Consider the following 13505-nt stretch of genomic DNA (forward strand, 5'->3'; position numbering starts at 1 on the left):
TGATGATGTTTGATATTAGGAAACAGTTGTGTTTTTTTTTGTTGTTGAGTATTTTCGATTTAATTAATGCCAGCACACGCTTCTCTGCTACTCTACGCTTTGAATCGTGTGTCCATAAGGTAATTAATATTCCCCCCGGGAGAAAATAAAATTATATTTACTCTGGTCACTTTAACGTGATTTTTAATAAGTTACGGTAAAAAAAATGTATATACGAGTTTTACATAATATACGCTTAAAATCAATATAACATCACGACGTCTGCGCGTGGCCCAACCAGAGTATATGTCATAACCCATCTGGCCCTTGTATACATCACACCGAATTACACCATTTGTTTACTCTGTTCGGAAACAGCGGATCCAGATGCTGTACCGGCCCGTGATCGAGACCCGTAGACCCCCAGAAACTGGCGAGGCGACGTCCGAAGCGGGCGTAAACGGCTCAGCGGCAGTGCAGATCGAAGACCCGCCGCCCAAGTACACTCCACCGCCGTCGTATTCCACGGCCACCGGAGCAAGGTCTTTACGATTCACTGAATTAGTAACGGTTTATGAGAACGACTAACAGTAGTTTTAGTGTAGTAGTATTTCTATCATCGCACGCTCTGCTTTACACGACTATATTATATTATTATGTATTTACGTCATTTATATTCTTGTACATATTATTTTTGATAATCACTGTTAATGTTATGATATATTTTTTTGTCATATTTTTATACCTATAATACCACCTAGTCATTACTCTTTATCTCAGACTGTTGAAAGCAAAATTAAATGTAAAAAAAAAACGTTTAATTTTAATAATACATTATTTTAACGTGTAATATATATACCTATATAATATGTTTTAAAACAATAATCGTATAACAACGCCTATTGAGAAAAAAATTAACATTCTTCATAATATACTTAGACATGTAAGTCTTTTAATATGCATGCAATTCATACTTGGTGGTTTTCTTCTTGCACTTGACATGGACACTATCGCGCACTGCTTGGCCGCGTAGCCCGGCTGCCAGACTTCAGAGTGCCTATCAAATGATTAAATGCATCACATCCCACTGAAGAAACGAACCGTTATCAACTGTGCGCGCTCGCGTTTTGTTTTTTCTTTTGCTCTTATAGAATCGCGAAAATGTTGCGGCAGAGCATCCGACGGAGCGTGCGCAGGTTGGCGCACGTGCTCGGCAACCACCATCAGTCGGCCATACTCGGAGAGTCTTCCTCGTCCTCGTCGGCTGCGGCGCGAACCGTCCAAGCGGCGGCGGCAACGACGTCGTCTTCTTCGCACCACCAGCAGACCACAATCCTCTCGGCGACGTCTCCGTCGACGGACGTACAACAAACCATCTCAGCCGCTTCCGCTCCACCGCCCGATTACACGACCGTGCTGGTCGAGATGAACCGAGACGACGACGACGTCATTTCTGTAGCGCGGACCGTCTGCGGCGAATCGTCGTCCGCGTCCAGTCTGTCCGACGAACAGAGCACCAGCATCGAGTGTCTAATGGAACGGGCCGCGCCCATCAACGTGGACCGGACAGGACCGGTTGCAGCTGCTGCAGTGACGGCGGCGACGACGGCGTCACACTAGTCCCGCGCACCGGAATCGCTAATATAATATATTGTAAAATATAAGTATATAATATTGTCAACTCTATCCGCCGTCGTTCCGATAATAGAGTCGTTGTAGACGGATTTGCGGGAATGTAAATACATTTATGTAAATAGGAATTCAATCGATCGTTTTTTTTACGTTTACAAAAAAAAATAAAAATATAAAACAAAATGACTGTGATAATTTTTTTTTTATTATTATTTAATAATTATTTTTATTTTAATTATTATTTTTTATACGCTCGAATAATATTGTCTTCATTACATTTTAAGAGCCTATATAGGTATATAATATATGTATATATTTCATTATGATAATAATAATAATAATAATAGATAGATACTGATGAATACTATATATATATATATATATATATATATATATTATATATAGATATAAATAAACAATATATAATAATTATCGTATTTTATATTGTTTATGAATTAAAAACTGCAAGCGGACGTGCGTTCGATCAGTAAAAGGAAAATATAGTGTCCTGATGATAGATGTCCCATCGTTTTCGTGCTATCACGACTCGTAGTCGTAGTGCCGGTCTGAGTTCATGTACTGATTGGATCCGGTCGGGTTCGAGTTGTCCGCACTGCTGTTCTGATTCTTCCGAGCTGGTTTCGTAGATCCGCGACACTTGGCAATGAACTTAAGTTCGTCTTTGAACTCGCTCTTGAACGATACCTGTAGTAGCGACCGCGGGATCAGTATATTATTATTTATTATATCGATGCGGTTAAAAGGCCAACACTGCAGTTACCCACAACAGCAGGAGACATTTAAAAATGTGTACTTAGCGACGAATAACCACGTGCTTAAACCGAAGCTTTTTTTAATTGTCTTTGTATTTAGTTTAATGACATTTAATTATTGCCCTTATCATTATATTTCGATATAGCTTTAAACATTTTTATCACTATTTATCTTACGTAGGCTTAAAATGACGTTTAAAATAATAGAAAAATTGAATTTCAAATAACGAAGATCGATTATAGTTCGCCGTACCATCATTTTCGACAAAAGTTGGCCTCTTACCCATAGATGTTAGGTATGTCGATCAATATATCATTATATAATAATGCGTATACGAACCTTTTCTTTGCTGGTCGTTTTCCACAGCGTCCAAAACATTTCCAGAGCCGCCAACACGGCAGCAACAGCAACGCCACTGCATAACACAATGAACACGCCACCCACGTTTTTCATACTCAACTCGCTGGCCTCGTTATTGTCGGTGTCCTACATAATATATTATATTTAATAAATAAATTTATCATCGTGTAGAGAAATGTATAAAAAAAATATAAGGCACAACTTTTCTACTACGCCCCTCTCCTCTCTATTATAAGCATTTATTATAAGATCTAAAACATAATTTTTTTTCATTTTTGAAGGAAAACAATCCCCAGCCGAGCCGCCTATAAAACTGCATTACAACCCGACCAGTTTGTCTAAAAGTAGGTTTCCGGGCCAGCAACGATTCTGTGCGATTTATACACGCGAATAACTTATTTATTATATGGCTTATAGTGAGAATTTTTTTCACTCCTGTCGAGACCGTCGTACCAACCTGACACGCTCCGCCCCCGCGTTTCTCTTTCCACCATTTGTTCTTCAACGCTGTCAGTTTGCCCTTCTCCTGCAGGCTCAATATGTTTGCGCTCAGAACATTTCGAAAACTCGCGTCTGTGCAAACACAACGCCACAAAATATACGAATCGAGTTAATATAGATTGACAAAATAATAAATGTAATAAATTATTATTTCAACCGCACACAATATTAGATAGAATACTTTTTTTCATCACAATCCCGTAGCCCTTATTGTCCAACAGTCCGCCGATTTGGGCCAATTTGCAGTTCCGCTCGACCATGTACCTATAATGATATGCAAATATATAGATAACATCATAGAAACGTCGTACATTCAGCCATTTTGAACTTCCGGTCCGCGGACCCCTTGGGAGAAAGGGGTAATGACCTATCGTGTCAGGGGTCCGCGACGCTATCGTCTTTCTGATATACACATACACACACATACATATATATACGTGGGTATTTTTGCATCCGTCACAATCCCTATGATGGAATATAATACAATTTTTTTTATATAGCGTTTAGACATAGGTATAACATTGTTCATTGTCTGAATTAGGCGTATGATTTGTATTATTGTTTTTCTTTACATTTTTAATAATAAAGAAAAAAACTATTGTACAAATGTATTACACAAATTGAGTAAATATCTACATATACTGTATAGTATATACATTGTATTATACTTAAAGGACTTCATAGCCAGATATCCACATATTTCAGTGTTGTCTCTTTTTACAAACATTGATACAAAATGACAAATTGTCATGTATAGTTCCAATACAGTGTATTAGTTTTAATATTGTACAGTAAATTGACTTATTATGTTAAAGTTTAGTCACAATATTTTAAAGTTTTAGTTGAGTTAAGTGTATATACATTATATATGTACAATATTAATAATATAAAACGGATCATAACCCGCTTAAAAATTTAAATATCGTTTTAATCAACGCGGATTTACAGATTGTACTATCGAATTGTATAATAATAATTCAATTAAGGTACTCTTTAAATTAAAACTGCAACACAGTAATTGAACTGCTGATTGCAAAATTTGCTATGATGTACATTTATAACACGTAAACAGCACGTACGCGGGTTGTGACATCTTTTAAATACAAAATATAGTAAATATATAAGTTAATAATTGAATTATATTTTTTTTCACTCGAAAATTCCGAAGAGAGGAAAACATTTTTAAATAATCCTGCGTATCTCAAAAGGTCAAAAATTGTTGTGACATAGTTAAAATGTCTTTATTATATAAAGTAAGGTACACAGCTAAGAGATTGCATATGTATTATATTATATATAATATATATTTTATCTATTATAATACAATTGACAATAATCATGTGTTTTCAAAAACTAACTTAATATTAATCATTTTTTAGTAGGTATATTACTATTTTCGTAATACTCACTCGATTGACGTTGACTCCATAAAAAATGCATAGTTTTCCTTCAGTACTTTTTCGACGCCCTCGTCATTATTTGCAGTGTACCAGGCTGGGTTTTTTTGTAAAATATCAAATAATTTTTTATAAGTAGGGTTTGTTGATTCCTGTCAAAATATAAATTTAATCATGTACTCGTATAGTTCCACAGCGACCATATCGTGTATTATGCTCTAGTACGTACTACAAAGTGTTATGTATTTTATAATGGCGTGACATAAATTGTATGATGAATTAAAAACACATATAATAGCAGTTTTACGTACATAGAAATCAAGTATCTACTACAAATCTCAACAATGTAACAATATCATGTATCAAAATATGTTACAAAAGGGATATTTAAATTTAAAAATGTTAATAAAAAAACTTATAATATAAACTGTATGGTTAACAAGATATTTTAAATTGTCAATGGTAATAATAATAACTATAGTGATATTATATTCTTTAATATCTTAATAAATCGTACCTTGAAATATTCCTCAGTTGATCCTTTCTTCTTTAAACCAAAAGAGATAATGTTTTGATTGTTCACTAGATCCTCTACGTCTTTGAATGGTTCAGACACGCTCTCGACGGTCAAAAACGCAGCTAAATTTGCAGTGTAAGATGAAACCATGATGAGTGTGAAGAACCACCAAATACCTGCGACCAATCTAGTGGACACAGCGCTATAGAATTGAAAAAAATAAAATTATCAATTCTTTGTAATAAATCATGTCCAAAGTCCAATTTTAAAGATCATATAGCCACCAATATACATTTTTAAATTCAAAGAAAACAATTAATATTTTTCATAACCCTTATAACCGCCATACAATTTCGTTTAGCGTTATGACATAATGTAAAAGTCTCATCAAACTTACATCGGAGCGATATCGGAACCTTGCTGCATCAGCGATCCAATCGTAAACCAAAACGCGTTTGACAGACTAAATTGGTTTTCCAAATACTCGGGCTCTTCAATGCACGGGTAAGGATTGGTCCACTCGTACGGGCTGATCCTTGCCATAATGAATAGAAGAACGGATACGCCACAGTAGGCCGTTATTACCCAAAGCCAGACAAAGGAACTGAACGGTGCCAAAAATGAAAACAGACTCGGCGAACTCTTTGTCGACTTTTTGTACAATATGCTGATGCCTGAAATATTCACAACGACAACGAATGAAATAAAATATTTTTAAACCTTTTTATTGGTCTTTTAATGCAATACATTCCATTTTTGTACAGTTTTTATCAACCTCTATCTCCCTTCCCAAAAAAATAATATTAGATTTCGCTTTGATTTATTACTGCTCTTATTTTATAGCATCATTCTTTATGTACAATTTACTATGTTATACGTCAGTAAGACGGATACAATACATATGCAAGTATAATTTACTTAATTATTTAAACGTAGAATCTTGTATATTAATTGGTTTCACCTAGATTTTGAATCTTTGTGGAACAAAAAAATAATAATTTGATTATTTTTTAATGCGTCTGATTGTCTTAGAGTTGCTGCCTAAAAAATAAATTTTCCAAGTACAAGATTGAGATTACAACTAGTCATATTTGGCATTATTTGATTTAATTTTCATTTACGATAAATTAAAATTAGTGTTATTTAAGATGCTCTGAACTATTCACCGATGTCACCCACCGGCCACCACCTACAAATAAATATAAAACTAAATTTTTAAAAATTGTTTTTTTTTTTAAAAATAAAAATAAACACTTCTTCTTTTGAACATATAAACTAAGGTTTTGAAATTCAAACTATACTCTTTCCGCCGTAAAATAAAAACCATGTGAAGCGGCCAGAAATACGTTTTTTCATCTCTTTGCTAGCTAAAATTTAGATTTTCGATTATTTGTTTTTATAAACATAATGTACCTACGCTATGTTAATTAAAATTCAAGCTGTTTTTGAGATTTAAACGACAATTTTTCCATCGTAAAATGACAAATAATGAAAAATAAATGAAATCATCCAGGAATATTATGACGTTATCAATAATCATAAAGGTACCTATGAGTTATAATATCGTTAGTCGTTACACTGTAATGATTATAGTATGTATTTTGCCTAAACAATACGCCGTTTATCGCATTTTAATCGTTTAACATATTATTGTCTTAGATGATGATATATATTTTGTATTTTAAAATATTTACTTACAAAATGTGCTTAAAAATTAGAATAAAAAAAAACACCTACGTTAATAATCTTATTTTTAAAATATAATGCGAGAATAAGTCAATTGACTCTAATATTTAAAATAACAAAGTAAAATAGGTTATTATATTTAAGAAACATTAACTTTCGCGTCATGCGTTTCTACTTTATATGGTCAAGACGGAGATAATACATAATATATACCACTTTAATACGTCCTTATATATTGTATATAACATACCTACCTAGATTCATGAATGGGCTAGTAAAATCCACGTCGTGTTCTCTTTGTCTAGTGATGGAGATATCGGCAATTGCGAGATCGGCTTGCTGCGAAAATGCATGATAATTAAAAAAATATAATATATATTTTATTTAGGTATTATTCCTTATATTTGTAATTGAAAAGAAAAAAAATATTATTATTTGGTTAGTGTTTTATTTTTTATAGGAGTGATTCGTTTTTCGATATTATCGATTTAGTAATTAGTATCTATAGTGGCCACTGGCCTTTTTTATAAAACAACCAATGATTATTATCATATGGAAAAGTATGATTATATTAAAATAATCTGACTTAGCTGATCATATTTATCATTAATTTAGTAGCTGTGTATTAATTATGTCTCACGCCAATTATTGATATTGTTATATTTTAATTATTAAATTAACTATGTACGAGGCATATGATATATTTTCATATTGATATATATTATGTTTATGTAACAGAAATAATATTATAAATTATAGTTAACTGTTACTTAAATTTTTAGTTATATTTTATCGTTTGACCGCAAATACAAATAATAATGGTAATAAATATGCTGATATATAATTTTACTTTCTACGTAAAACGTTTATTTTTCACAAAATGCCGATAGTTATTAAAGTATCTATGATAAAGGTTCTGAAGAAAATACAATTTTATAAACAGCGTAAATGATTAGTTTAATTCTTGTGGTTTTTTTATACATTTTATTTTTCACTATATTATGTACACTTACTCCATTTATGACTTCCCCGATCATTCCGCTCCACTTTTTAGTTTTATCGTCCTTATATCCACTGTTGGAATCTTCTTGTATTATGAACGTATAATTAAAGCCGCTCATTTCACTGAGTTCTTTAATCAAATCGATCCCGAAACCTTCGTAACGGTCGTTGCCTTTTAAAGTATTGCTGGAAAGTTTAAGCATACCATATGGTTGCGTCTGTGAATCAAAGCAATAGCCATAATAACAATCATTTTAATAATATGTATTATACAAGCAAGTACAATAATTAATGGAGTGCCAGACCAACGTGTATTACACAAAATAGTTCTGTTTTGTGGCCTGTTTATATTTTATTTTTTTCTTTAACATTTTTTAAACCTATATAAGGATCATCACTCATCAGTATTATAAAAACAAGATTTTGTTAAGTATATTATCATACGTGAATATAGTATCCCTAATTTAAATGTAATATATTTTATAAGTTATTACTTTATTAATTATTTTATTACAAATATTATACGTTCAGTGAAATATAATATGATTGGTTTACAATATATACTATCTAATTTAAACTTTGTAATACGTTAATAATTATACAGTTGTACTATTATAATTGTAGTAATATAGCAAAATAATAGTTTAAGTTTTGTAATTAATTGCATATTATGATAGAATATAATAATTGTGAACAAATATATTTTTCAACTGAACACATAAAAGATTTATGATAGGTATACTACAGATGTATTTTTACTAAAGCATCTTAATGTACAAGTGTAAAATGTATCACTCACCAACGCCGTGATTACGACAAATGACATATTCCTCAAATCAGAATCTTTCCCGCTTGGTACGATTTCCGGTTTAGGTGTTGCTGAAACGTTAATTCCGGTTTTTGTATTCCACGTCCCTGTCACTCGCAAACCATCCTGCGTCAGGTCCACTAGTTCCAATTCAATATCCGTCCGGAAACCTTCTTGATCGAACTTTATCTTACCGGTGAGTCCTTTGAAATCTTTCTGAATTAGATTTTTCCATTATCAAAGCGTATTAGTTATGGTGATTTAAAAATGGATAATTTCCCAGTAGCGTGTGGGATTTTACGGAATTCATACAGAAACAGCGAGAACGAATTTATTATAGTGTATTACACATTATGCGTTAGGCTAAATAATGATATACCTATATTTCATTAAAATATTTAAATTTTTTGAAAAATTATAATTTTAAAAAGCTTTTATACTACTTAAAAATATAAAAAACAAAAATTTGATTATTTATTCGTGGTTCTATTTAATAATAAAAAAAATTACTGAAATTGTTTTTATCAAATTCGACAGTTTTTAGTATTTAAACCAAATACCGATCTCGAATGCCAACCATACTGTTCGATGACGGCGCATATAATAAGTACCTACTAAATACATTATAATTATTACTTACGGCCATTTTCATATAGTTTATCAAAGTGAATCCGTGCTTCCACGAAAGACTGGAATTGCACGGTGTCGACGTTTCGCTGATTTCGAACTCTTTGCTCAAATTGTAAATGGACGTCGTGAACAATTGCACGGCGTCGTAGATTAAAGCGGACTCCAACTGTGTACAAGTGCAATACGGTTGGATTTAATACACAATAATATTCAAAATTCATTCGATTTGAACAGTTCGTTATTTTAGTATTAATAATTATATAATATGATAATTTATTGTGTGTACTTAAGTAATATAACGATTGTTTTATTTAGTAATAATAATATATTATGTGTAGTAGTCGACAGTCGCTGCATTCGAATACCTGGATAGTCTCAGGCAACACTATTTTGTCGTCGGGTTCGAGTGGGCTCAAATTGTCAGTCCACTGTGACACGATGTTCTGGAACTCAAGTTCGAGCGGCTTCACCAACCGCATGCCAGTAATCTTGGTCCCGCTGTACCTGAATGGATCCAAGTCCAAGGTATGCATGTCCTAAAACACGATCAACATTTATAAAATACAGTGTATAATATTTAATAATATTATTGAAATTGGTTTGTTATGTATCGTTGTACTAACCAGGGATGCGATTATAAAATTGTGTTCAGATCCCATGAGGCCCACTTGCTGTGCTTGTAATAGCACATCCGTCAGTATTTTGAACGAGCAGTCTAATAGTATTTTTGTCTCTCCGGAATCTTTAATTTCGCGAAGCTCTTTTCTGAAATGAAAAAAAAACATATTAACCATATAATTTATTTGCAACCGTATTATTAGTCTATATATTTACTACCAATATACTATACCAACCTATAAATTAAGTACTGTGCGTTCCTTATTATTATCAGTAATTAATAAAGCAATTACTGTATAGTGTATCTAGTGTATCGTTATAAATTATAATGAATTAAATTAATTTTGTATTATTAGTTATCACTTATCACCTTTTTATATACTTAATCGTATAATTATCATAATACATTTTTGATTTTAGCTTTTAATTACCTATACGTGATAAGTATTAAATAATTATCAATTATCACTGTAGATTATGCGTTTTTTTTATATCGTTTTTAACTTAATTATAATTTATTGTGTGCATGATATAATATTCCAATGGATGGCAATGACCGTCTAAGATACATTGTATTATTGATATATGAGATATTAGAATATTATTAATATTATATACATTATACGTAATAAATTACTAAAACACCAAGCTTTGTAAGCACTGTTATTTAACTACAATTTACCGATAATTAGGTCCTGAACTAAGCTGTCTGATTCGGATAGGATAATTAGTAGGTGGTGACTTTAGGATGTTGGTGATCTGCATTAGACTGTCATTGTTTTCGTAGATGATAGTGAAGCTCTCCCAGTTGGCGGCAACAATAATATCGATGAGTGCCTGCAACAAACAAACATGGAAACTCACCGTTATTTTTTTTGTTCAGTTACGAAATATATTATCTATATTATTGATATATAATATATATGTACATTTCAACCAGTGTTCGAATTTTTGGACGATGGAAGAGGAAAGAATGGGCAGAGAGTCGAAGTTCCTCTTCTGTTTTTTATCCCAACTACTATTTTTTTTACTAAATCGGAGGAACGGCTACAACACAACTTAATACAGGAATACATTTCTCGTCAAATGTGGGTTAAAATTTCAGTTTTGGGAGTTGTTAATAAATTAATTAAAAAATGTATTATAACATTTTAAAAATTTTAAGTTTTTTTTTAAAACAAAAAAAGTTTACACCAGTTAATTTATTTTATAATATGGTTATTATACCGTCCCTATATTGTTGTGACCCACTCCACCAGTTCAACGATTCCTCTTTTTCATTCTCTCTCTCTCTCTCTCTCTCTTTCTCTCTCTATCACAGAACGTAATAATTTAACTTATCATTATTCATTTAATATTATATTGAGTAAAAGTGTTGATAATTATTTTTCATTATTATTTTTTCTCTGGTTTGTTTATATCAAAATGGAAATTTTAATTATACAATAAAATCTTAATAATTAAATGTAATAGATGAATACTCAGGTTTACTTAATCTGTGTTCTATTTTTAATTTATATATAAAAAATATAAATATAGTAAATCCTTCCGCGGGTTGGTGTGAATAATATTACACCTGGAACGCATTATTAGATAAGGCTTTTCTACTTAATTTTTTCCCGATTCGAACACTGATTTCAATCATTATAGATATCAGTATTATAATAAAACAATCACTTCGGCCAAAGTGTTCGGGTGTGGGTACAGATTGATTTGACAAGACCCTCTTTTTTGATTTATATCCCACCGAGTCTGTATGTGAGGGATTTCCTTGTAGTCGCAAATCGATTGCACGATGGGAGCCGTGTCCCCCGCGGACGGTCCAAACATGCCAGACACACCGTCGACGAGCATTTCGCATACTTAGAACGAGAGTAAAAAACATTATTATCACCCTTAAAATAATAATACAGTATAAGTTAAGCTTACCGTGGTGTTGGGTCTCAAACGAATCGTAAAGAGGTACTATTTTGCTGACAACATCCAACTGAACTCCACTATCCATCATCTTGGCCTTTGCGACGTCCACGGAAGACTTAAAGGCCGTCTCTAGCATTGAGTTCTCTTCGTTGTACAAAATCCCTGAAGTTATTTTTATGATATAACTATTTTATAGTTTGAACAAATAATATAGTCAATGTTGTAAAACCATTACAAATAACCATTTAAAAGTTCTTTACGCCATTTTAGATAACAGAAAGACGAGTATAGCCAAAAAACTTTTAAAAGGGAAGTTTTTTTTATTTACATGATAAAAGCTAAACAAAACGTTTTGCCCTATAATTTATAGTTAAAAGATTATATATTTTTTACAGTTTTTGTATTTTGATTAATAGTCATGATAAAGTAGGAACTTACAAAACCAGACAAACAACAACACTATATTATAGACTATAGTAAGATATAAATCATTTGCCAAGATTTTATAAACACAATCTTTGTAAAATATGACATTCAAATTACGGTAGAATAATTATGTTTATGTTTAACACCATCCTCGCCGATTACGTTCCTGGATATATTTAGCATTAATACGTGTAACATATATTCACATTATTTCCATACATCTATCATATTATTATGCAATATAACACGTGTATAATAACTTAAATATATAATATAATATTTAGTTCTCACCCAGAGTGATCGTCGTGTCGCCAGCGCATCGTTTACCGCTGGCCAAAATCAAAACCAATGGTACCAATAAATCGACGATCGCGTTCATTATCCAGCGATAGAAAACGTAAGAACGAAATAAACTCACCACAATTCTAATTGCATCGAAAGATAAACATATGTACGCATGAATTCAATTTTTTTTCCTATCCGGCCGAAACGCACGAGTTTTAATATCAATAGATCCGCCGAACGATCGCACATCACTGTTACGATGATATTATATATGGCTAGTTATACCATTAGTTACAGAACTATACCCCTCTACCAACCGGTGTGTACTTATGGATATTTTTGGCACAGTTTTTGGTATTATTTTTAGTCCAGCACGCTTGCTGCGGCACGAACGCGGGAGATGGACATTTCAAACGACGCATTTCATCCAAACAGAGGCCGAGGCTTATAATATATGTCCAAGAAAATTATACCGTAAAATATTATAAAAATATTGTGGAAAACCGTTTGTGGCCGTCTGTACAGTCGGTACACGATATGCTGTACACATTAAGTGTATTTTATAAAATTATTATGTCAGTTAAAAATCGTTATGATGGTAATTCTGTGGCTTGGTGCATAAAAGACCCATTTCACATGTGGACAAATTTGATATTATTTGACCAATGTCATTGATATTTGATTTTGTTACTTCGTTAAATACGTCTATTTGATGTATAGTATGCCTTAATTATTAATTATATTAATAATATATAATATATTATATATGTATTATTTATTACATACATTGGCCATTTCGAAATCAATCATTTAAGTTTGTGAATATATACCTAAGTCACTACTGTAAAATTGAATATTATTATTACTTGGGTTTTGGTAATAAAATTTAAGTTTTTTCAATATTATAAAAGTGTTTATTTTATATTTTAGTTTCTGGCCAATGTCAAATATTAATAATATTTGTTATTCA

General features: G+C 31.9%; 2 protein-coding genes across 4 annotated transcripts in view; one reads left to right on the top strand and one right to left on the bottom strand.

Annotated features, from left to right (window-relative positions):
• Positions 1 to 1806, top strand: part of LOC132928387 (sodium-dependent transporter bedraggled) — an 81049-nt gene extending 79243 nt beyond the window's left edge. For both annotated transcript variants that reach the window (XM_060993011.1, XM_060993012.1), the window contains 2 exons: positions 358 to 521; positions 1131 to 1806. In XM_060993011.1, coding sequence (XP_060848994.1) covers positions 358 to 521; positions 1131 to 1599 — 633 coding nt within the window. In that variant the 3' untranslated portion in view covers positions 1600 to 1806. The remainder of the gene's footprint in view (positions 1 to 357; positions 522 to 1130) is intronic.
• A 228-nt stretch (positions 1807 to 2034) lies between these two features.
• LOC132928389 (glutamate receptor ionotropic, kainate 3-like) lies at positions 2035 to 12797 on the bottom strand. 2 transcript variants are annotated; one of them, XM_060993016.1, is made up of 17 exons: positions 12542 to 12797; positions 11834 to 11986; positions 11582 to 11766; positions 10587 to 10741; positions 9910 to 10051; positions 9652 to 9822; positions 9297 to 9452; positions 8648 to 8872; positions 7860 to 8066; positions 7101 to 7185; positions 5558 to 5834; positions 5161 to 5362; positions 4656 to 4795; positions 3428 to 3510; positions 3203 to 3318; positions 2725 to 2871; positions 2035 to 2316 (listed from the first exon to the last, which is right to left on the bottom strand). In XM_060993016.1, exons 1-17 carry the CDS (start codon positions 12627 to 12629, stop codon positions 2152 to 2154), a joined length of 2697 nt encoding a protein of 898 aa, XP_060848999.1. In that variant the 5' UTR covers positions 12630 to 12797; the 3' UTR covers positions 2035 to 2151. The 2 variants fall into 2 exon arrangements, with proteins under 2 accessions (XP_060848999.1, XP_060849000.1); XM_060993017.1 differs by lacking the exon at positions 2035 to 2316 and having other exon boundaries at positions 3409 to 3510.
• Between the last annotated feature and the right edge of the window lie 708 nt (positions 12798 to 13505).

Source organism: Rhopalosiphum padi, chromosome 4, assembly GCF_020882245.1.
Source record: "Rhopalosiphum padi isolate XX-2018 chromosome 4, ASM2088224v1, whole genome shotgun sequence".
In the NCBI taxonomy this organism is placed as follows: domain Eukaryota; kingdom Metazoa; phylum Arthropoda; class Insecta; order Hemiptera; family Aphididae; genus Rhopalosiphum; species Rhopalosiphum padi.

What these genes read in the sequence shown, in the direction of transcription:
- LOC132928389 (XM_060993016.1), bottom strand. Translation starts at nt 12,629, where the DNA reads ATGAACGCGATCGTCGATTTATTGGTACCATTGGTTTTGATTTTGGCC. An exon ending in CGACACGACGATCACTCTGG is followed by an intron (nt 11,987 to 12,541) that starts GTGAGAACTAAA and finishes AAATAACTTCAG; the next exon opens with GGATTTTGTACAACGAAGAG. An exon ending in TAAACTATATGAAAATGGCC is followed by an intron (nt 8,873 to 9,296) that starts GTAAGTAATAAT and finishes AATCTAATTCAG; the next exon opens with AAAGATTTCAAAGGACTCAC.